This window comes from Chinchilla lanigera, unplaced genomic scaffold (genome assembly GCF_000276665.1).
Source record: "Chinchilla lanigera isolate Chin_1 unplaced genomic scaffold, ChiLan1.0 scaffold00059, whole genome shotgun sequence".
Classification (NCBI taxonomy): domain Eukaryota; kingdom Metazoa; phylum Chordata; class Mammalia; order Rodentia; family Chinchillidae; genus Chinchilla; species Chinchilla lanigera.
Genome location: NW_004955460.1, coordinates 4565213 through 4590305, shown reverse-complemented (window position 1 = coordinate 4590305; position 25093 = coordinate 4565213). Strand labels below are relative to the sequence as shown.

At 38.5% G+C, this 25093-nt stretch overlaps 1 protein-coding gene across 4 annotated transcripts in view; it reads right to left on the bottom strand.

Annotated features, from left to right (window-relative positions):
• Vps41 (vacuolar protein sorting 41 homolog (S. cerevisiae)) overlaps nucleotides 1-25093 on the bottom strand; it is a 193285-nt gene that overhangs the window by 158849 nt on the left and 9343 nt on the right. For all 4 annotated transcript variants that reach the window (XR_001236534.1, XR_001236535.1, XM_013521234.1 and 1 more), the window contains exon 3: nucleotides 624-731. Coding sequence is in view for 2 of the 4 variants with exons in the window: in XM_013521234.1 (XP_013376688.1) it covers nucleotides 624-731 (108 nt within the window). In the remaining 2 variants the exon portion in view is untranslated. The remainder of the gene's footprint in view (nucleotides 1-623; nucleotides 732-25093) is intronic.

Below are 25093 nucleotides of genomic sequence, written 5' to 3'. Positions count from 1 at the left end.
GTGGGGCTGACACACACTCACAAGTGCACAGGAGAGAGCAGTGGTTGATCCACAGCCTCCACCACTCCAACTATGACAGAGAAATTTCTGGTCCAAGAATAAGTTAAGGGCACTATCAGTACTTAACCTGGACTCGAAGGTGTGGTGGAATTTTTGATACAGCAAGGTATCAAATGCAGAATACATTCATCTAGATGCAGAATACATTCATCCATTCCTATAAGTAACACTCTGAAGCAGGTCTGACTTCTCAGACCTTCAATGTAACCTCTTCTTTCCTTCTAAGAGCATGGGGCATCCCTCTACTTCTAATCTTAACATGTCCCTAACTTAGTCCTTATGACTTGATCAATTAAGTGATGGAATTCCCAAAACCCTATGAATATTTCATATGAATTGCTGTCTTGATTTTACTTGATACATCCTTGGGATGCACTGTATATCCGTGGGTAGGTATATGTACCTAGATAAACTATCTGGGGTGGCTGTCTTGGCTTTTGTTGGTGAGAAAGAGAGGAAGCGTGGCAGAGAGGAAATACAGCCACTGTAGAACACCTCCAAAAGCATCAGGACTCCATAAACAAACATACAACAGAAGCAAGGACCTTTTGATATCCCCTCACCTTGTCGTGGACTGTCATGCAGCTGGCTGCATCCTTCTGAAGAATTTCAGTCACCCCATTAGAAAGCCTTTCATATTTCAGCTTGGGTTCCTCTTCACTCTCTTCTTCCTGCAGTGAAAAGCACAGAAAAGGGACAGCCATTGCAGATTTGTTTTGAAAGAGTCAAAACACATTTGGTAAAGGGGGAAGGAGAAAAGGTCCTTCATCCACTGTCCATAATCACAGCCACAGTTAAAGGTTAAAATCATCCTGTTTCCTTGAGCCAATGAGGTGTATCAGCTTCACTGGCAGAATAAATTCAAAAGTTGAAGACAGGAGTAGAGAGACATACTGTTGTATCATCACTAACTTTTTATGTTTGCTCTTACTGTGTTGTATTGCGTCTTAAAGTATTTTTCAGGCTTATAGTGAAGGACTAAAGTTAGCAATCAATAGTAACTATAATGACCACCATTAACAATGAAAGATAGTTGTTAAAATTCACTGTTTTGTTAGTTTTTTAATTTTTAAAATTAAAAAAAAACAGAAAAATTACTATGATAATGATTCAAAAAAAATTTTTTATTACATACATATATAAGGAAATACCAAAATCCAAGTTCATGAAGATAATCTACTTATTGCTATTTCCTTCAAAAATAATTCTTCAAACTCCTGCTAATATTAAAATATCTTGAAGTACATCAATGTCCCACCCAAAATAAGTGGGAAGGTTTGATGACACAGACATCATCTGCCCCAGGCATCAAAGGGTTGCTGAGACCATCTCAAGTAGGAGGGTCAAGCTTCCAGGGTGGTGGAGAAACAAAGGAGAGGAGACCTGGCATCCTACAGACACATTCTTCCAGGAAGCATTTGCCACATCTGGCTGGAGGACAAGAGGCTCAAAACCCAAGCTCTGCTGGGAAAATGGCCACTCGAGAAAGCAGGAAGGCAATCCCCTTCGGTGCTCAAGGGGACAAACTGACAAATATAGAGACTTGAGGGGTCAAGAGCCCAGTGGAAGAGAGGGGCAGAGAAGGGAGAGTGTTACCCCATTATTATTATTATCCTGTAAGACTGCTGTTACTTTCTAAAGCTGTATATGGTGTCAGGCTACAAAGGTAAATAAAGCCTCAAATATGCACACTAGTTGCCTTGATATTCTGAGAAGATAAGAACTAGAGTTCTAAAGCCAGCAGGGAGCTAGGTTCTAGTGCATACCACAGGCTCACAGTTGGAAATTCTGGCCCCCAGGAGACACAAAAACTTACCAAATGTCAGCTGGACTTTGACTCAGTTTAAGCTCTGATTGGAGTAACGTTTAGAACCTCCAACCTATCTGTCTAGTAAAGGAAAGAGAGACTAAATTTTGAAAAGAAAACTACTGGGGTATTTACAATTTTTCACTTACAAATACAAGGGGTTCAATGAATTACTAAGTATGCCACAAAACAGGATCAAATAATCAGAAATCAAAAAGAGACCACAGAAATAAACCTACAGGTGACATAGATATAACGAGCAGAAAAAGGCTTGGACTATGACTGTATGTTCAAAATAGACAAGAGCAAAAACCAAAAGAAATGGTAGAGAAAATGGATGGAAAGATGATAATGTGCAACAAACACCTGTAATCTATAGAGGAGCATCAAGAGAAAATTTAAGACTGAAAAATGTAACTGAGCTTAAGAATTCAATAGGTGGGAGGTATTCACTTTCTGTAGCCTCCTGCTCTTCCAGAGTAGTTATCTATCTTCTCCTTTTTCTACCCTTTTCCAAATAAACCATTTCCCTTTACAAAAAAATTCAATATATGGTTTAACTGAAATTTAGCAAAGCAAAACATTAGTGAGGTAGGAATATGTAAACAATGTATCTCACATATGTACGGTGTATATGTGTATGAGTACGCACGTGTGTATATGTTTGTATATCCAAAGAGAAGGCCACAGACAACAAATGGCCAGAAAATACAGAAAAGAATGTGAAAGAGACATGTGAAATACAGTGAAAAGGTCTAACATACTTTAAAAATACCAACTGTCTAGTCAGGCAAGGTGGTGTATACATATAATACTAGCTACTTGGGAGGCTGAGGCAGGAGGATCACAAATTCATGCCCAGCTGGGGAACTTAGTGAGATTCTACTTTAAAATTAAAAAAATTAAAAGGGCTAAAGATACAGCTCAACGGCAGAACGCTTGCCCAGCATGAACGAGGCCCTGAGTTCAATCCCTAGCACCATCAAAACAAAACAAAACAAAACGAAAAACATGTATTGTATAAAAGATCACATAATGAATTCAACTGGTCTAACAGATTATACAACCAAGAGTTTTTAAAAACATTTACTTGCTAACCCACTTTACAGTCCCAGGAAAGTAACAAAAGATAGGAAGGACCTGGAGCAACAATTAATGAGATAACAACTAAGAACCTTCTGAAACTTTAAGGCACCTAACCATGCATTTATTTACGGTTATACCTGGATGTCCCCCAAAGCCTCATGAGCTCGTGTGCAGGGCTGTCGGAAGATGACTGGATTTGTTAGGAGGTGGGGCACAGTTGGAAAAGGCAGGTCTGGAAGGGTTTATCTTCCTCCCAAGCCTCTCCATTCACTCTCTGCCAAAAGGTGAGCAATTCTCCACTATATCCAGTGTCATGCTATCCTGCCGTGGAGCCAGACAGTAGACTGAAACATGAGCCAAAATAAACCTCTCCTCCTTTAATTTGCAGGTGTCAGGTACTGCGTCACACTGATGAAAAAGACAGAGTTAAGTAGTATTATCCCATTATATAGATTTTCAGTAAAAACATACTACCAAAACTTTAAGTAATTTCCTCGAGATATACAGTCTATTACTACGTAACAAATTACGCCAAAGCTTACTAATTTAAAGCAACAATAAATATGTATTATTTTACAGTTTCTATGGGTAAGCACTTCAGCTAGGTGGCTCTCTCAAGCTCTCTTGTGGGGCTGCAGGCACGATGCCACCTGAGATTGCAACCATCCATTAGAAGCCATGACCTGAAGTCAGTGTCTGTTTCCAAGATGGCACACTCAAATGGCTGGCAAGATGGTCCACGAAGAAGGCTTTGGTTCTTCCTCATGGGCCCTTCTACAGGGCTGCCTGAGTGTCCTTAGCACATGACAGGTGGCTTTCTCGAGAGTGAGTGAGTCAAGAAAGAGGCAAATGAAGCCTTGTGTTGTACATGACCTAGCCTCAGAAGTTACACACCACCACTTCTACAATATTCTACTGATCACATAGGTCACCCATGATTCAGTGTAGGAGGAGGGGACACAAGAACATGAATAACAGGATGGTAAGATCACTGCGGACTATCATGCAGGCGACTTGCAAAAAAGCCATAAAACTTGAAGAAGAAATCAACTTTAGTTTTAAAAGAGTCATTATTCCATGTGTGCTGATTTGAGCTCTCTTAAATTTAATCCAAGTACACACAAGCTATTGTTTACTTAGGAATAGAGTATTACAATCAATGATATATTTACTATTAATTTTCCAAGAACAGCTTTAAGACTAGCAACAAAAGTATAGTAAACACAGCTATCCAAAGGTCACATTTCTATAAAAAGATTCCTTATGCTAATCAATGAAATTTAAGGAGCTAATACACCCCAAATGGACTTGTTTTTAATATAAAATATGAAACAGTTAATGAACTGGGTCTAAAGAAACCTCAAAAGAGAAAATCACAAAATGTAGCAAATAAACACTTCTACTTGGGTATCTACAAGGAAGAAACAGAAACCATTATAAAGTCCACATGAAATGTGGCACAGAGGATGTGCGCATTCTGGAGCAAATATGGTAAACACAAACTGAATCCTGAATGTTGGTCTTTATAATAAGATGCCACATGTTGCTCAAGTCTGGACATCAAATGTGCATCCAATGTGAAAAGTTAATTGTAGCCTCTTCACTATTTTGCATAAAAGCACTCATCCACGGACCATTAGATAAAGTTACTGTAAATAAGATTTGCCTGTCTTATTTATAAGTGAAAAACTAAATGATTTCTCTCACATAAATATACAAAAATAAATACTTTCACAACACAGTTCACCGAAGCATTCGTGCAATGTATCAAAAACCATAAATAAATTGAAAACTCCAATATTAGGCACTTGGTGTACCACTGCACGTTTTTCTGACAGGTATCTTTTATGTTAAGTTAAATGCTAAATGCAGGCTAAAAGTGACTTTTTAAGTTTTTTTCTCAGTAAACAAAGAAAATAGAAAGCAATTCAAAAATACAATTCAGTGAGGTTATTCTACAGCTGCAGGCTCTATATCTCATTTTAAATAAAATTTTTAAAAAATCAAGTAGATTTAATATAGTTTCACTTTAATTTTTTTAAAGACTTAGGAAAAAAACACCTGCATTGTGTTTGAACTTCCATGGTAAACAACTCAGTCTTAATAAAAAGCAAATCAATAATTTTTGTTAAATTTTAATAATCTCACAAACCTACAAATAAAACCATCAAGTGTGAGTTGAGATGACAGTTAACTGCGTTACTATGACAACCTGGTGGAACAGAACAAGTCCTGACTTGCAGCTAAGCCAAGATATGAACAGAGTGACATTTACCCATACAAGAAAAATTTGCAGCTTTCCTTGAAAAATAATCAATTCCTCAACTAACATGGATTTTTACTAAGTGTATAGCACTTTTAATTAAAGACAAATCCCTTAAACTGCCCCATAAAATTTCTGAACACTATCTGAAAATAAATGTCATACTCCAGTCACTCTTATGAGTTTTGTACTTAAAGGAGGAAAAAAATTACTTTGGAGGATAACAAATTAAAGCAATTAAGTAGTTCTGGAAACTGTTCGGTAATTTGCTACTGTTGTTCATTTTTTCCCATAGGGTAAGTGTCTATGGAGGAAGTCCTCTTACTTAACTTGGACTTGTGTACCAACAAGAATATCGCACGTGCTTTCTACCTAACCATTTAAAATGTGTGTACAAGAAATTTCTTTTTATACTGTTTACAACCAATGTGTTCCATATTTTTTGTTCTGTCTTAATTTTTTTATGTCTTTTTCATATATTATTACAATATATAGAATACATCCCTGTTATAGTCCAAATAAAGACTTGAATTTTACTTGTGTGTTACATTTTCTGTTGTTACCATTTATATAGAAACATACATTTTATTTCTGGATGCCACTTCTTTATAAAAATTAACTTTGTTTTGATAAAATAATTTTAGATATATTAAAAGAAATAGGTGAGCTAGCATCATGTAAAGTCCACATAAAGGTACTGGAAACATCAGCAGTTGAGCACTCGAGAGAATCCATACTCTCACCCTGTGGAGAAGGCATTTACTCAGCTAGCTTCCTTCTAAAAGACCTCAACGAACCACCAGAAATTTTAATCACACAAATGGTTTACTTGGTTTCATGTCATCAACTACATCAGACTAGGGGCAAATCCTTTCAATAAATATCAAATGTTTTCAAAAGCTAACTACAATAGGGAAACACTAACATCCTCAAAAGAAATTTTCATTGTTTAACTAAAAAAAAAGCATTCATGCAGCTTGAACTTTCACAGCAAAAACAAAACAAATAAAAAAAAAAAACCCACCAAGTGTTAATAAAAACCAAATCAATAATCAACTATGGGTTTGAAGGTAGAAAACAAAAGATTTCTTCCTCTAGGATATTCTCTCTAGAACTCTAATTACCTTAAAGAGAAATGAAATACTCAAAAGTAGTAGTCAATCTTATTTAATACATAAAAATAACTATCAAAATCCAATATCAGAATATTTGAATTTTAGAAAATTTGCATTTTAATATATTTAGATTTATAAATAACTCACTTTACAGAAGCCTGTGATATACTAAAATACTTTTCAATTACTATTTATTAAAGATAGGAAGGACAAAATTTTTAGAAGTTGGTGCTATATTATTTCTGAAATTAATACTGTAAGTCAATCAAAACAGTAAGTCACAAAACCACAATATTTTTAAAACAAATACAATCACTAACACAGTATTATCAACAAAGACAACATAAATCAGCAAGAACTACATATTATTGAACACACACATTTACTTAAAACTATGTTACCACTAAATATACATGCATAATATAGAGCAGCTCCAAATATATCACACTGATTTTTAACTTTCCAGAAGGAAAAGAAGACGTCTATGATGACGGGAAAAACACTTAAAAGTGAGCTCAAAATGAATCAAGGATTAATGATGTCAATTAGCTTTTTACTGTGCAAATCACCCCTCCACCCCAACACACATTAAAAAAAATGAAAAAGACAGTTGTAACTATTAGTTTCTGTATGCTACAGTTCTATCACAGAAAGATTTTATTTATACAAAAAGATGAGTATCTGGGAGGAAAGATGGCTTTATAGATCCTTCTAAAGTGTCAAAACAGATCAAGAAAACTACATAAACAAGCTGAAAGAGTAACTTCTGGCTTCCATCAATAACACAAGGCATTATAGCTGCCTCAATGACCAAACTTTTTAAGAAAGTGACATGGAGATAATGGAATTCATCTACAATAAAACAACTCTGGTCAAAGCTCCTAGGATGCCTTTCCATCAGACCGCTGACAGATAGCAATTACATTCTTATATGAATGTAAATAATGTTAAATGTTCAACCTTCAAGCAATATTACTATTATGGAAAAATATATTTAGAAAAGAGCTGAAATTAGCTGATGTCATCTAGATAGCATGGGTCTACTTTTTAAAATAAACAGAAAATTTACCATGAGTTTACTCATATCTACATAATATTTTTAAAAACATAAAATACATAGAGCTGAGTAAATAGTTCTCAATCAGAGGTGATTTTGTTGCCTAGGAACACCAACTAACAATGTCTAGAGTCATTTTATTGTCACAGCTCTGTGGAGAGTCAAAGGAGGTGCTCCTGACATTCAGTATACAGAGGTCAGTGATGATGGTGAACCACCTACAATGCACAAGACAGAACCCAGAACAAAAACTGCCCAGCCCAAAATACAAAGTTACACACCCTGGGTTAAATAAATTTCACATCATAAAATATTCCTCAGACATTAAAGCTTATTTTCAAAGATGATTTATTGAAAAAAGGAAATGTTTTCATAATATCTTTTTGGATGAAAAAGTAGGTCACAAAACCTGCTTTGCATAATCCAAAGTTTACTTAAATATACGTGCATCTGTGGATGAAAATTAGAAGGAGAGATCAAAAGGTAACTTTCCTAACCACAGGTTCTTCACCTGTACAATGGGGATAATAATCAGGTCCCCATCAAACAGTTGCTGTGATGATTAAAGATGACAGCAAATAAAAATAACTATTGTTAGCTATTGTCACTACAACTGCATTATACTTATTTTAAAAATGAATGCCATTTTAAAGGTGTTGTTCAACACACTCTTCAAAAGTTTATATCTACTGAACTATGCTTCTAATCTTTCACAAGCTGTCTTCCTGACCATATCACTGACCAGACAAGTGAGAAAAAGTTGAGCCTGTAATAATTGAAGAGCTCTGCTTAAGATTCACAAGATATGCAGTCTTCATAAACCCTAGACTCCCCTTTGCCCTGTAGTATCAGAATTTCATGTTCAATTCAAGGAGGGGGGAAAAAAAAGGTGAAGGTTCCTATGCCCTAAGCCACATACCATAAACAGGATCAACTCTCATCATTTACTTTATATTGGGAAAGCGATAAGAATATATAGAGGAGGTGGGGAAAAACGAGCAAAGCAAATAAGCTTTTCATTTCCTTCCAGCCATATGGAATAACCTCACCAATCTTCAAGATATGCCATTCAGGTGGACAATTTCTGCCACTAAAGCCAACATAACCCTCTTTTCCTTTCTTCTCAATATCCCTCAGTGATCACAAGATCCTTAGAAGCAGGGTTTATGTCTTTTCATTGTTCTGAACTTCACCTAACAAAACTGTGGGTACCTAATAAAGACCAGTGAAAACACACATCTGTAGTAACAGCCAACCGAGTTTAGAAAGCAGCTTTTCTAAGACATTCTCATTTAGATTTCCACGCTCCAAGTCAGAGAATATCAACCGAAGGAATTGCCCAGATCATCTAAACTAGGTGTTAGTTCACAGCAAGGGGCGGGGAGTGAGGGGGCCAAACAGAAGGAAAGGAACAACTATTCTGAAATGGTATAAATTGAAATTACAGATGAACTTACAGGGATGAAGTTCTATCATCTTCCAGCCATAGCAGCAAATAAAGATCCTGCAAATTCCACTTTCAGATTTAAATCTTTCTCAAGCATTTCTATTGCATGGTCCATAATCCAGGTGCAAAGAAGCACCTTGTTAGCCAGCCCCACCAAAGCCTCTTACAGCTTCTCAGTGACTTCCATGAAGAAAAAGATAAAAACACACAATAGCAGTAAAAATGAAAGCAATGACCAAACAAGGAGAAAGTGATATATGAACTCAGAGTGCACCCTCATTTGTTAAGAAAACATAAACTACCTGAACAAAAGATAGAGCTCACTCTCTAGCTCTCCCATCAACCCTCTCGGGCCTGTTCAACTCTACCCAGTGGACATCCATCCCACTCTTAGAAGAAGGCAACTACGTCTGCAGCCTCTGGCTCCTCTCTCCACACCTTGCATCTTTTGGCTGAAGTGGCCATTTTTCTATATCTTTCCTCAGTAGGCAGACTGTGGCTTGGGAATCCCAGATCAAGCATTCCAGGACGAAAAGAACCCTGATGTTAGGTAGGTGGCACTGCAGAGAGCCACAGTAAAATCCAAAAATGAATTAATAAACCAGAAAACAGGATTATTAAAAGGTCCAAACATTAGTATTTACTGTAGTTTGGATAGTGACACTACAGGCCCACATGCTGAACGCTTGTTCAGCCTGTGGTGCTAAAAAGACAGTAGAGAGGTACAGCCCAGTGGGAGGAAGTGAGATCATTGGGGTTGCGGCCCTGAAGAGGATAATGGGACCCTGCACAACGGGGTCTCCCCTACCACATGCTCCTAGCATGATGTCCTATCCTGCCACAGGCCCAAAGCAATGAGGCTACAGACTTAAACCTTGAAAATGGTGAGACAAAATACACCTTTCTTCCTTTAAACTGATTCTCTCAGATATGTTGTCTAAGTAATGGAAAACTGACTAACAGTGCTTTTTAAAAACAGAGTAATATAAATACAAAATGAACTGAGAAAATAAAAATTATCCAAGTACTATCTATCTCCTGCAGCAAGTTACCTGGTCCAGACTGTATGGCTGAAGTTCTATTAAAAACATTAAAAGAACAGAAAGGCCCTAAGTTACTTAAACTGCCCCACAACTGGGAAATTTAAAAGCTCTTCTCAAATTATTTTTAAAAGGTGGGAGAACCCTGACAGCACAACTCCCAGAGCACACCAAAGGATAAGTCATCACAACATCAGATGTTAAATGTAAAAACACTAAGTAGAAGATCATAAATCAAGTCCAGCCTAGCAAACTTAAGATCAAATATTGCAGAAATGCAAAGACTGGGCATTAAGAAATCTGACTTCATCATTTTATAGGTCGAAGAAGAAAAGGCCTATGGCTATCTTGATAAACACTCAGCAATTATAAAGTTGAACACTCATTTCTGATTTTAGAAGACCTTTCAGGCGAAAAAAAGGTTTCCTTACCAAAAAACCTACAATTAAAGAGCCAAAAATGATTTAAAATAAAAAGCCTTATGATACTTATTGAACAGACGTGCTCCCATCACCAATAGAAAACAACCCACAGGTGCCAACTATCACTTCTGCTTCTTTCAAAACAAATTTAGAAGTTTTAGCCAAGGTGAAAGACAAGAAAATGGAAAAGGTATAGACTGTTGTTGGTATGGTCTTACTTGAAGACTACACGAGTAAGGAAAGAATCAAACACAGTTCTGTGAATACAAACAGCTCCCCCGAAATCAGGCCTGAAGACAGAATATAAATGATAGGAAAGAGGGATTCCAGACACTAACACCCCAAGTAGGAACCTGTGGAGGCAACTGAAACCAGCTGGCAGGGAGACCGAGGAAGCCACCTCCTGGGCAGCCGTGGGGCCACCCTACAGAACACTGTCTGGATGTCTTACAGGCCTCTTCCCGTCCTCACAGGTCAAATGGGCAGCAGCACCCAGCCCTCATGGGGTAAGAAGCAAACAGCTAGATTTGCTTCACCAGCTTCCCCGCTTCTCCTACCAGGGGAGATGACCTCCTCTCAGTGCTGGCAGCTTGTGGACTCACCCTAAGGACACTTCACAAGGGCTCAGAAGGCTCACTACCCAAACCCCCACACTGCAGTATATTTTTCAAGGAAGCAATCAAATAATTAGGAAAACAAATCCAGGAAAGGCTGTACAAGATATGAGAATGAGCATGACTAAATAGCTGAACAAACTAGGCATGGTAGTGCACACCTATAATCACAGCCATCTAGGAGGCCGAGGCAGAAGGGTCACAAGTTCAAGACCAGCTTGGGCAACTTAGTGAGACCTTGTCTCAAAATCAAAAATAAAAAAGGTCTGGGTATGTAATTCAGTGAAAAGAGAAAGTCTTGATAAAGCTCACTAATGTCATTTTTTAAGGAAGGAGGAAGTGAAGAGGGTAAAAAGCAAAGGCGAGGGAGAAAGGAAGAATTATTCAAAACCTGACTAGAATCCATAACCAAGTAGCCAGGAAACTAAAATAAACATTTTTGTATGTGAGTTGTAGTATCCGCAGCCCACACACACACACTGGACAATCACTTAAAACCTGAGTTACCTCACTTTCTATGAAAAGGGATGACAGTGGGTACTTTAGGGAATTTCTGTGAGAATTAAATGTATGCAAAGCACAAAGTATGATATCTGGCAATATTTAGTGTGTCAGTTACTGAAAATATGTGTGACATAGTCCCAAGTTTAAACCACAGAACTCCTATCTTCCCTTCCAAGGTAACTTCCCATCACATTGCCAAAACATAAAATTGAACGAACAGTAGCATTTCTAATCTAATTACCTCTCTCTCTTATACTATAGTACTTACAAAAAATGAAGACATACTACCTTTGATTTATCTCATCACTAAAAAGGATGTTTTCGGCTGAGGGGCAGCTCTGTGGTACAGAGCTTGCCTAGCATACACCAGCCCCTGCGTTCTATTCCCAGCAGCAAAAAAAAAACAAAACAAACAAACAAACAAACAAAAAACTTTTCAAGCCTATCTAAGTATAATTCTTGTTACCAGGAACAGGATGGTAAGTATTACAGTCTCCCACTTGTTAAGCGCAAAGCCTCTCCTAGACTCCTGCTGTTGTAGTTTGGGGTTTCTGCAAGGGGAACAATTTAATACAGGACACATATTTTATAACATTATTTATAACAGTCACCCAAAGAATCACATACAAGGGAGTGCAGGAAATCTGTCCACACACTACAGACCAAAGAATCTAGCTGAGGGCCTGGATTCCACGATAATGTCCTACATGAGTTCATCTGAAGATCTAGAGCCCATCACAATGCCTCCCATGAGTCCAGCTGGAAGCCTAGAGCCCAAGACAATGTCTCATGCAGGCCTGTTTCATGGATCTATGCTGGGAAGGCCCAAAGGTCAGTGGTGGAATCTAGAACATCTGTGCCAGTGGGATGAAGGATCTGTGCTAGCAGGCTGAGGGATCTACGTTGGAGCCAGGAAGTGACACTCAAAATAACAATCAAAAAGTACCACAGCTACCCTCAGCAACAGTGAGGTCCCGAGCTCCTCTGATTATCCAGACAGTTGAGTTCCCATCAGGAAAGCCAATGCAACTAGCTTCTCCAGAAGACTGAGCAGTGAACCATCTTTTCTTCTGGAGCCAGGAAGCAATGCTCAAAGTGAGGATCAGAGCTCCCCCAAAGTGAACTGAAGCCATTCTTGCAGTGACAACAAGGTCCAGAGCTCCTTAGATGATGAGAACAGCCAAATTCATCAGGAAAGCCAGCATGACGAGCTCCTCCAAGAGAACCAACAGGTCCTTACAGCTTCTAACAGCACCCAACAGCCTCTCTCAGTTCCCAACAGCCTCTCTTCTTCTCTAGTTCTGCCTCTTATGCTGCTGGCAACAATCCTCAGGTGGGCCTCCCACACCCAGCACCATGCTTTCTCAGTTCAGCTGGGTGTTACAAGTTGACCACCAGTTGTCAATTTACCACACCTGTAAAGACTAAAAGTAGCCCATTGCAGGCCAAATACCACACCTCAAAAACTGCCCAATCCTTGGTGATGGAAATGAAAACAACAGACCCCTTAAGCTTTATCAGAGGCTCCCTACTCCCGTCTGTCTTACATAATTCTGAAAGATTTATGTAATCCACCGAGGTCTTCAAAGAAAACAGTCATATTCTAAGACAAAGAAATGTGACAACACTGATACCTGGGTATCTAGCTCTATGTTTAAAATCAGCCATACCCAAAATCAAATAGTTGTGTGTGAAAAGAACCCTCTGCTAATTAGATTCACAGTGGCACTTTTGGAGCCTTAAAGTCTCAAAAGGGCAGAAGTGGACCTTAATTTTCAAGCGAGATCAGCATTTAAACAACACACATGAATAATCATCAGAAAAGACACACAGATCTGTATAACTATAGCTCCCCCAAGATTACCGGTTTCATTACAACTGCTTTCCATGTGCTTTCCCTGGCTTCGATGTATTGCTCCCGAAAACTCAGAAATAAAGCCAATAAAAGCATTAAAGGGACAAGATCATCTGACCAAATTATTTACTTGTATTCATTTCCTAACACTAATCAAAACCTTGGCACCTTGAAACAATGCAAATCTTTTACCTTACACCTCTGTGGTAGGAAATCTGATGCACACTGCCCTGGGCTGGACTTGAGATGTCAGCCATAGGTATCCTCTGGAGGCATTAGAAGAACCCTTTCCTGGCCTCCAGAAGTCACCTGCATTCATTGGCCATGGATCCTTCCTCCACCCTCAAAGCCAGCAAACAGGCTAGGAACTTTCCACAGCATATCACTGACCACCTCTTCTACGTTCCTCTCCCACCCATAGAAATTCTTATAATTTCACTGGTCCTGCCCATAAAATCCAGGATAACCTCCCTACCTTAAAGCCAGCTGATGATCAGCAACCTTGACTTCTCCTTGTCCTATAACATATCTTTGGGAAAGAGGACGAAGACATCTTTGGGGGACCATTACTCTGCCTGAGGATCAAAGGGGATAAAGATGGTGGGCTACAGAGGTGGACACCAAATACAAAGGCAAAACAACAGTTCTCATTTGCTGGCTCCTAACTTAAATATGATCCCTTTCAGGACACAGCATGCACTCAAAGAATTCTCAGTGAACCAGGAGGCCAGGGCCCCCTTGCATCTGTGTGACAAAGGATCCCCTCAAGGTCCTAGTTCCATCATCTCCAACATAAGAACACAATGTCACCGTCAGAGAAGCCTTTCCTAACTACTCAGGACAAACAGCAACTCCTCTGCAACATTTATCACTACATGATATATATTTCAGTGGTTGTTTTGTTTTGTTTTGTTTTGTTTTGTTTTGTTTTGTTTTGTTTTGTTTTGTTTTCCAGTACCGGGAATCAAACTCACGACCTTGCTCTTGCCAGGCAGGTGCTGTGCCGCTGAGGTAAACCCCCCGCCCCTAAGTGTTTTTGTTTCTTGTCTACCTTCCTCACCAAATACTGCTGTATCCTAATATTCAATAAGTATTTGTTAAATGAATAAAATGATCACTCAGTCTTAGACTAATTTCTCACCCCAGCAGTGAAATTATAAATTCTGCTCAAAGATATATCAAACCAAGGAGGAAACAGGTTCATCTTTTCAATCTCTAACATATGGTAGAAATACAGATTCAAAAATCTTACACCACAAAGTTTCCAAGTGGAACAGTTTTTAAACTATATGCTTTAAAGGGAATGTTTAGCCATGCCTGGGTGATGCCATAATCAGCAAAACTTGTTAATATTAATACCTCATTAAATAAAAGAGCAGGTTTTTAATCCAGGGGCTGTGTGGAAGGATGTAACATTATAACCCCAAGCTCTAGTTTTCTCAGCTATCAATCTCTTAACAGGGTATATTAGCATTTTAGTTACTAGTTGCTATAAATTTATTAAAATTAATACATGTAAAGAATCAATTTAAGTTTCAATAAATGATTCATAATGCTCTATCTACCAGGTGAGAGAAATAAATTATTTTTGTAGGATGCACCTTCTGATTAAAAAAGCTATCTCCTGATTTCTCACAACAACTGGCTTCCACTTTAACAAAACTGAGAAAGAACTCTCCTTGTGGTTATTTTAAAATGAATCTATCACTCAACATAAATAACACATGGGTTTATTTTAAATAGCTTCTTCGGGGGTCAGTCCATTTGGTTTGATGAAACTTTATATATAAAATATATTCGTGGTCCTCAGACTGTGGTATTTGGAAGAACTAAAGGAGATCTAAATAGACATTTGCTCAGGAGGCATGTTTATTAATAACAGTAACAAAATTATTGGGACATTACTGAGGATAACCCTAACCTATTCGATACTTTCATTTTTCCTTTTCTTTTTTTGAGACAAGGTCCCCCTATATAGTCCAGGCTGGCCTTGAACTCACTATGTAGCCTGGGCTGGCCTCAAACTCACGGTGACCCTCCTGCCTCAGCTTCTTGAGTGCTGGGATTATAGGCATGCACCACCATGCCCGGTTCATACTTTTCTAATCAAAGTATGTACTTTAGCATAATGGTAGCCAACTGTGCATCTCAGTAGCTCTACCTGAGGGCTACAGGAAGCAATCTTTGTGTTCATCCATTTGGTACGACAAACGGCAAGGTATGTACAAGTGTGCAAAAGAGTGAAATTGAGATTTTTACCCAAACAATGCTCCATGTAACATTTCTGTGTATGTATCCCTGAGCATAATGAGGAGTAAAATACACCCATACCATTCTTCTGTTCTGTAAACATCTAATTTTCCATAATGGAATCTGCGTATGGCTCACAGTAGCTGTGCCTGGGGAAAGCAGGAACCTATGCATTTACCCTCTTCGCAGACAAACAGCAAGGTGTGTACAGGAGCTCCAAAGTTTTACCCATAAAATGCTCACTGTTGAATTTCTTGCATATAGGATTTGGTTTAAAAAAAAGTTTTGTTTTGATTTTTCTTGTAGAAGTAGCCAATTCAGTACAACAGCACATGAAAAACCTGTTTGCAGTAGCTTTAGTCAGTGCATACCAAAAAAAGCCTACAAAATACGGTATAAAAATATACGCCCTGCTAGATGCAAAGACATATACTTCCAATTTAAAAATTTATCCTGGAACTCAGCCTCCAGGTCTTTATTCATATAGTAATGAATCAGATGATGTTGTGAACAGACTTGTTGTTCTGATCTCCCAAACTAATTGGAATGTGACATTCGACAATTGGTTTACCAGTTTCCAATTGGTGTTATAGTTGCTCACAGAAAACAAGTCAATCAGCATAGGAACTGTACATAAGAACAAAGCAGAAATTCCCAATGAAGTGTTTACATTTCAAAACAGAGAACTGTATAGTATGATCTTTGGATTTCAGTAAGTTACAACATTGGCCTTGTATATGGCAAAGAAAAACCAACTGATACTGCTGATGTCAACATCACACCATGATGGAAAAATTGGCAGAGAAACCTTGGCAAAACTGAAGCCTAATGTGGTAACTTTTTACAACAAAAGGTAGAGCAGATGCTGTTGAATTATGCTGCAACTATGACATCACTTGAAACACAAAGCACTGGACCATGGTTCTGCTTTTCTCAATCCTAAACATGTGCACCATTAATAGTTTGATAGTTTATAATGAAAATAACAAGTGCAAAATATCATAGAGAAATTTCCTTAGAGAATTAGGACTGGAACTGTTAACAGATCATTTACATCAGAGAAGAAACAAAATGCTTCTGCCTAGGGAACTATGCTAAAAAATTGTGGAGCACACAGGTGAGCTAACAGGTAAACAGGAAGGCACAGCATCACAAAGACCTACTACAACAACAGGAGAACTAAAAAGATGTCAACTGTGCCCTATAAAAAAGGAAAGGAACACAAGACATGCATCTGAGCAGTGTGATACTTGTGCATTGAACATGCAGTTGTCACATGTGAAGACTGCCTTGGGTATGAAAACTGAAGCAACGATTTTTGTTGTAGGGTTCATTGGTATTTCATTGTAGTTCACATAGGAATTTATTTCTGATGTTATCTTTTAGGCTTTGTAAGCAAGTACACAGCTGATGTGAAAATGCTGATTTTACTCTAAACACACAAAACCTATTAAGATTTTAATACTTTATTTTATTAATATTTTAAGTTCCTGTTAACTATACTCTGTATAATACGTAAGAACCCCCTGCTGAGCATGGTGGCACACACCACGCCTGTAATCCCAGCACTCAGGAGGCTCAGGCAGGAGGACTGCTGTGAGTTCCAGGCCAGCCTGGGCTACAAAGTGAGTTGAAGGCCAGCCTGAGCTGCATAGTGAGACTATGTCTCCAGACAAAAAAAAGAACCTCCTGACAAAACAGCAAGACCAGCAACATGTCAAGTACATCCTACAAAAAGTCCAGGAAAGCAAAATACATGTGCTTTCAGTGTAAGCAATACATGTGTACAGAATGTGTTGCTGTCATGTGTGAAGACTGTCTTAGGTACATTAAGTGAAGAAGAGATTATTTTTACTGTAGAGTTTTACTGGTGTTTTCATTGTTGTTAATATAGGTATTTACTTCTCTTGTTATATTTTACACTTTATAAACTAAAAAAGTTAATGTTGAAAATTTTGATGCTTTTTATAAACATTTGATAAATATTAAAAAATGTAATACTTCCTGAATATTTTTCCTGTTAAGTACTCATTGTTTAATATAATAAAACTCATAAAACTAAAATTAATAATTCATCAATAGAAATACTTGTAAAGAATAGACACAGTTATTATACACCCTTCAGGATGCTCCTTTAACATAAAATTCCCATGATGTCCCAAATAAAGACAGAAAGCACACTAATTAGTTCCATTGTTATGTGCCTTGGCCGGGGGCGGATGATGCAATGTGTACACATGAATCTCTGCTTCAGCTGCACCCACTGTAGACAGAAGCAGCAGCAAAAACCTTTGTTTAGCTATTCAGTTGCATTCCTGAATTACAAAAGGTCACTGGACCCTCACAGGCCACAAAGCAGACCTGGGCTAGTTTCAATCTCATGTTAAGATCTTCCCTCTCTTTTCCTTCCCTCTGAAGCCTGATGCTGTTATTCTTGTCAACTCTTTACTGTTCAAGTATGATCTGGAAACATTACTTTAATGAACTGATATTGCTATTACGAAGTTCTTTGGACAACATAATAAGCCTAGGAAAGCTGGGATATACTTCTAAATATATAATGTATCAAGAACCATTCTACAGTAAGCAGGATTTAAAAAAAAATCTATCTCCACAAAGCAGAGATGCCTTTGTGTCAGCTCAGTGACCAATGTATTATACAGGACACAGGTTGTGTCCCATACATGAAGACCCTACAGAAAATGATGCTTCCATATTATTGGCACCCCCATTTCCTCTCCTTGTTCTACTGATCCTACTCAGAATAAATCTGTACTGTGTTGCACCGCTACAATTTTGGAATTATTACTTCTGCATAACCACTTCCTGTTGCCCAATACGCTGAGAGTACCACGATCCACAGCAGATGAGGTGACCAAGGGAAGCACCTCGCAGGACACGCAACGCAGAGCAAGGCTCCATAAAACATCATGTTCCAAAGATTTTTTTCCCCCTTTAGGGTACAAAAATAAAGACGTTGGCAAAAATCAGAGAATTAGTGAAGTCACTGAACTTCTATAACTACTGGTTAGGAGCCCAGGCCTTGGGGTCACACTGCTGGATTCAAATCCACTTACCAGCCACAGCCTTGGGCAAGTTAACTGAACACTGTTTCTTCATTTCTGTCTCAGCCTGTTTTGCGCTGCTACAACAGAATCCCAGACTCGGCACTTTGTAAACAACAGCTCTGGCTCTGGAGGCTAAAGTCCAGGCGGAGGGATCACATCCACTGAAGGGCCTCTGTGTGTGACATGTGATGACACAAGAGGGGCTGCACCGCATCTTGTAACAAATCTACTCTCTCAGTAAGGATATTAATCCATTCAGGAGGGCAGAGCTCTTTTAAAGGTCCTCAATCCCGACACTGTTGCATGGGTATTAAGTTTTCAATACATGGACTTGGGGTCAGGGAATTTAAACACAGGAATCTATAAAATAGAAGCAATCACCATTGTCAAGTCACAGGGTTGATTCACATACCTAAAGACAATACCAAGGGGCCAAGCACTGTATTCTACACTACTGTTTTTTTAATGATCATCATTATCAGAATAGAATCCCAACAAGTTTCTCATTCCACCACACCATCTCTGCTCCAAAGAGACTTCAGAAAGTACTTCTACAAATAATGACTCATAGGACTTTAAACGTAAAATAAACTGAACATGGGGATATGTGTTTGCAATTCCAGAGCTCTGGGACGCTTGGGAAGGGTGGCAAGCTCGAGCCCAGCCTGGGCAACTTGATGACCTAGTAAGATCCTGTCTCAAAATTTTAAAAAAAAGAAAAAAATTAAAAGTACTGGGGATATAGTTCAGTGTGAAGTCTTGGGTTCGATCCACAGTACCACTAATTAGATAGATCGATAGATAGATGATAGATACATACATAGATAGATAGAGAAAGAAAGAGTAATCAAAATATAATGAATATTTAAATTCTAAAAAAATTCTTAGGAAGGGAAAAGGATGAAAAAAAACAACTGAGATGTGTTGTGTACATGTATCAGCTCCCCAAGATGAATGTAACCATTAGGTACTGCAAACATTATGTACTCATAAAAATTAAAAAATTAAATAAATAAACTTTCTACAGTGAAAGACCCACTGCCAAGAATAAAGGGATAAGTATATTTGAATCAAGGGGTAATACAGTACATTGAGTATTCTGATCGTGATTAGTAGCAATGTCTCTTTTACGGCAATAAATTTTTTACTTAAAATAGTCATCATGTGCTGTGATCACTGATCAAACATCTACAGGAATTTGTGTCAAATAATGCTCTCATCCACCTTCTTCACTGTATCTGACACTGTGCAACCTGTGGCTCTTCCCCAAAGTCAAAATGAGCATGAAAGGTACACATTTTGAAATGATTCAGGACATCAAGGCAGCCATGACAGCGTAAGTAAAGATACTCAAGAAAGAAGACTTCCAGAACTGTTTTGGAAAGTGGCAAGAACCATGGGATAAGTGTGTTTGAAGTGAGTGGGAACAGACTGAGTGAGATTTATGGCAATGTGTCTTTTACTATAAAACATTTTTATTAAAGCATTCACCACATTGATCGCATCTGGTAAAATTACAGAAATTAGTTTGCCCACCTGATTTTGTTTGAAAATATATTTAATATGGAAGCATATAGTTTCATCCTGAATAAAAAGATTTAACAATGAATTAAAAGTACTACTTTTAAAGAAAAGAATAATCTGAATACTGAAAAATTGATTGTTATGATTTAAATTTGGGCTTCAAACATTTTTCTTTTAATTGCCTTCTGCTAGACTGAGAGTCTGACAACACAGCCAAGCTAGCCACTGGGCACCTTCTTGGCTCTCCTGCCCAGCTCATTCCTCACGATGTCCTACACCTCCTACTCACTGGATTGACAAGCATCTCCTTGAATGCTCTTCCTTTACATCATCTCTACCACCTCACTGGGCCCTACACTCTCTCAGTTATGGGGCCTTCCATGGGAATTACACAAATGGTTCTTCTGTCAAAGTCCCTCCTTCCAGTTCATCTGTCACCAGCCTTCTTCTCTCCCTTGACATTCATGTCTTTGGCTAGCTCCCTGATAGCCACACTGCCTGGTTTGATAAATCAGTTCTCCAACCCTCATGTCTTTCCCTATGTTCCAGCTACACTGGTGTCTCACAGCTAGCTAACTTCTGTGCATTGCATGACCCGGTCTCTGTCCCTACGTTCCCTTAGTCCCCAAGTGGGCCTCTCTGCCCACTTATCTTCCAAGGTCCCCAGCATCTTCACTGTAGAAGCCTCCAAGGGAAGCCTTCTTGACTACCTGCCCACTCCTCTGTGCTCCCACCCCCACTTCCACTTATAGCCACAGCAATCATCCCTGAGTACCGCAAAGATCTTAGTGCTTCAAAATGGAATGCAATCCTTTTAAAGATAATGTACTTCTTTGTTATCCTTTACAAAAGCAAAACACCATCTAAGAAATTGGCTCATCACATCAAGATGGAATAAAAACTACACTATGTATTAAAAAATCTGAGACAGGAGGACCACTTTAGTTATTCTACAAAATTTGCCAAAACTGATTAAAGTATTAATATGTGGATCTATTACTATAGTCTCTTACCTATAGATCTTAACTATAGTCTCTTACCGTGGTTACAATACAGTTTTCAACTTCTACTTTAACTGCAAAATACAAGTTGAAATTCTGATAGCTTGATACACAGACATATACAAAGTGTGACAAAAAATATGGTCAGTTTAAATATTTTTAAAAAATTATTGCAGTACAAGATACTTTGCCATTAACCCATCTCAAAACACTCCCTCTCACTCCAAACATACTTATCCCATCATTCCTGCCACTTTCTGAGGCAGTTCTGGAGTTCTCTTTTCTGAGTATCTTTAATTGTACTGCTATTGCCTCAGTGTCCTGAATTGATTCGAAATGTTCACCTTTTATGATCATTTTGATTTTGGGGATGAGCAGAAGTCATACAGTACCAGATCCAGTGAAATAAGTGTGTGTGAAGTGGGTGGGGAGGCATTTTGAAAGCCAATAAAGGCAATGTGTCTTTTATCATAAGTTTTTAAAATTTAACTTCATTGTATTTTTCAACTACCCTTTGTACAACATCTTCAATTGCATTATAACTTTTAGCAATTTCATTTGGTTGCAGTTTTCAAGATTAATGAAAAACAGATAATTATGGACAGATAGTACTTTCTTTCAGACACACATTAAGATAAACCTAAAACAATGGACTTCCTGATGTAACATAAAAGCCCTGTTTATGCAAAATATAACCTTCATGCCAGACAAATCGTTTTAATACATGATTGAGAACACTGCCCACTATTGTTCACAGAAATGGAAATTATCTTGCACTTGAATAAGGAAGTAGAAGTACACAGAAAACATGCCCATCTCACAAAAGCTTACCAGTTACCGAATTTAATGGGAAGAAGAGACAGAGGATAAAGGATCAAGGAGTCTTGGGAAAACTGAGTGATATCTTTAAACACCTTTCCTACAACCAGAAAGTGATTCAAACTCAATAAAAAAAAAAAAAACACACAACAAAACAAAACAAAAAAATCACTAAGAAAAACCTCTAGCAAGTTTTAGCTACAAACAGACTTACAGTATGTATGAAGCCCCAACAACTGCTCATTACTCTGCTGGTCCATATCCTCTGAAGAACCAGCAAGGCTTCCCCCAGGAAGACTGATCACTCTCAGAGAGCCTGCAGGACACCTCTCCAACCCCTCAGTTTGGAGCAAAAAGTTGGAAAATGAGCAACCACCACACATAAAATATGAACTGCAGATCACTGATCACCAGCACCCATGCAGCGCTCCCCTGTGCCTGGCCCCACACAAGACTGTCCCAACATTCTGGCTATCTAATCCTCACAGCAGCCCTGCACAGTGAGCAATCACTGCATTTTCTTTCCTTTTCTTCTTTTTTTTGTCTTTCTGACACAGGGTTTCATTATGCCATTCAGGCTGGCCTTGAGCTCACTTTGTAGCCCAGGCTGGCCTCAAACTCTCAGTGATTCTCCTGCCTCAGCCTCCCAAGTGCTGGGATTACAGACATGCGACATCACCCAACAATCACTGCATTTTCACAAGGAGCTGAAGGTAAGAGCTGAGTGTAAGGCCCAAATCACACAGACTACAAGGGACACCCAAGACACAAACCCCAGTATTGAAGTCAGTCCCTTAACAGTGTCCCAAGACAAATGATTCTAGGAGCTCAGAGTTGGAACCCATTTTTTTCTGCTGATGACACAGGGAGGCCATGCTTTGGATCTGTTTCCTCAACTTTAGCTACCTTTCCCTTCAGTTCCTTTCCTGAGTTTGTCCAACTCTCATTTCCTAAATTCCCTTTTTTATGTCCATTTCTATTCTGAGGCAGTTCTGGAGTGCTCTTTTCTGAGTATCTTTAATTGTACTGCTATTGCCTCAGTGTCCTGAATTGATTCAAAATGTTCACCTTTTATGATCATTTTGATTTTGGCCTCAACCCACTTGGGTTAATTGAATTTCAGGTTAAATATCTTCAAATACTTGTTTACAGAGATTTAGCTCGGGGTGGTGGTACACATCTGTAATCCCACCACTCTAGGAGGCAGGGGCAGGAAGGTCATAAATTTGAGCCCAGCCTGGGGAAGTTAGTGAGACCCCCACCTCAAAATAATAACAAAAGGGCTGGGAATGTAGCAAAGTTCAAAGACCCGGGTTCAACCTCCAGTACCACAAAAAAATTATGCATATATATATATATATATTCAACTAGTGATAGAGTATTATATCACTATTTTCTGCTGACCCAAAAACTTATGAGAGCTTTCTATAGACATTACCTGCTGTTTCAGTTCATTTTTAAATGTCTTGGATTTTCGTGGGCAGCAACAACAGATGATCCTAGAGAAGGAGGGAGGCACCTGGGTATTTCACCAGGTTTCTGAGTTATGTACACAAAGTGAAGTGCACTTTCTTTTATAAGTGCAGGAGAAAGGAGTAAGGAATTATCCTGACTTGGGGGTGGTCTTTGTTTCTGGGACCCTTAACTTCCTCTGCTTTGTCCTTTTCCTTTACCGCCAAGTTTCTGGGAAATGCCTCCTCCATTTTCCCAGAAGCAGCACCGTCCAGCACTGGCCCCTCTGGGCCCACACACTTTCAGGATCAGGCACGCTGCGTTCATTGTTCATTCTCCTGGGGATTCATCCCAGGGCCTTTTCTCTGAGCTACATCCTCAGCCCTTTTTAATTTTTTTGTTTTTTTAAATTTCAAAATAGGGTTTCAATAAGTAGCTAAGTTGCCCAAGCTGGACTGGAACTTGCAATCTTCCTGCCTCAGCCTGTTAGAGTGCTAGGTTATAGGTATGTACCACCACACCTGCTAGATCCCTTCCTTTCAATTCCCCATGTCTACCAGGTCTCAGGCCTCCTTTCTCCAGAGGTGGCTTTGTCTGCATTCTGCCACCAGCTCAGCAACACGGCCTCCATCAGACTCTGGGTTCTAGTAGCAACCTCAGAGCTGGCTCCAATGGCATTTACATTCCCACTTGGGTTAAAGTTTGTAGTACTGAGTCTCATTATACTAATTATAATTATACTAGAGGCCTGCACTGTATGTGTTTTTATTTGCTTTCTTGGTTGATCATTTAGTACCTAGAGAATGTATAGAAAGACTTAGATTCAGATGCCTACCGATATCCTCCTCACCTGCAAAATAAAACTTCCATACGGAGCTCAAACACTGTGATTCTCTACCAGTGATTCTGAGAACACAGATTCTCACTTAACTACAGATTTCCAAAAATAAAAATGGTGATCTGAAATGCTTTTCAGTACTTTATCAGAAACTAATAGGTATTACACAGCCTCTGTAAAAAAAAACTCAAGAAATGCCTTACCTGGAGCACCGTAGAACAGAGATCTAACAGTGAAAACGTTAACAGACACTGACTAGAAAATGGTATAATTCTCTCTGTCTCTCTCTCCCGTTCCCTCTTTTACATATACATATATATAGGTATAAAGAGATATGTATAGATATATACACACACACATATTCTTGCTTCTAGAAGAATATGTATTAAGTTCACCATTTCTCTAAAAAGCAACGAATTCATCTAATAAAAATATGTGACATCACCCCAAATTTAATAGACTATTATGCATACAGTCACACTGGTGTGACTTTCCAGCAAGTTATCACTGACATCCTTTCATTCTTTGGAGCTAAATTAAACAGTAAAATGAAAACATGCACTTCTTGTGTATCTATAAAATGGACCAGCTAATTAATTTGTATTATGCTTAAACTTATTTTTTTATGCATAGCTTGGAAATGGAAATTTTTAAAAGCCCTAATGACTGTATTCTTTTCAAGATACAATCGTTCAACACAACTCACTAACAGCTTCAAGGTAGTTTCTTCTTTATTTTAAAAAAACCCAGATTCATTTCAATGATTCAGGAATTATACCAATGAGCATATCACACTCATTAAAAAAATGAATAAAGAATAAACACCGGGATTGCAGAAGTAGCTCGGTGGAGCGGAGGGGGTGACTGCCTT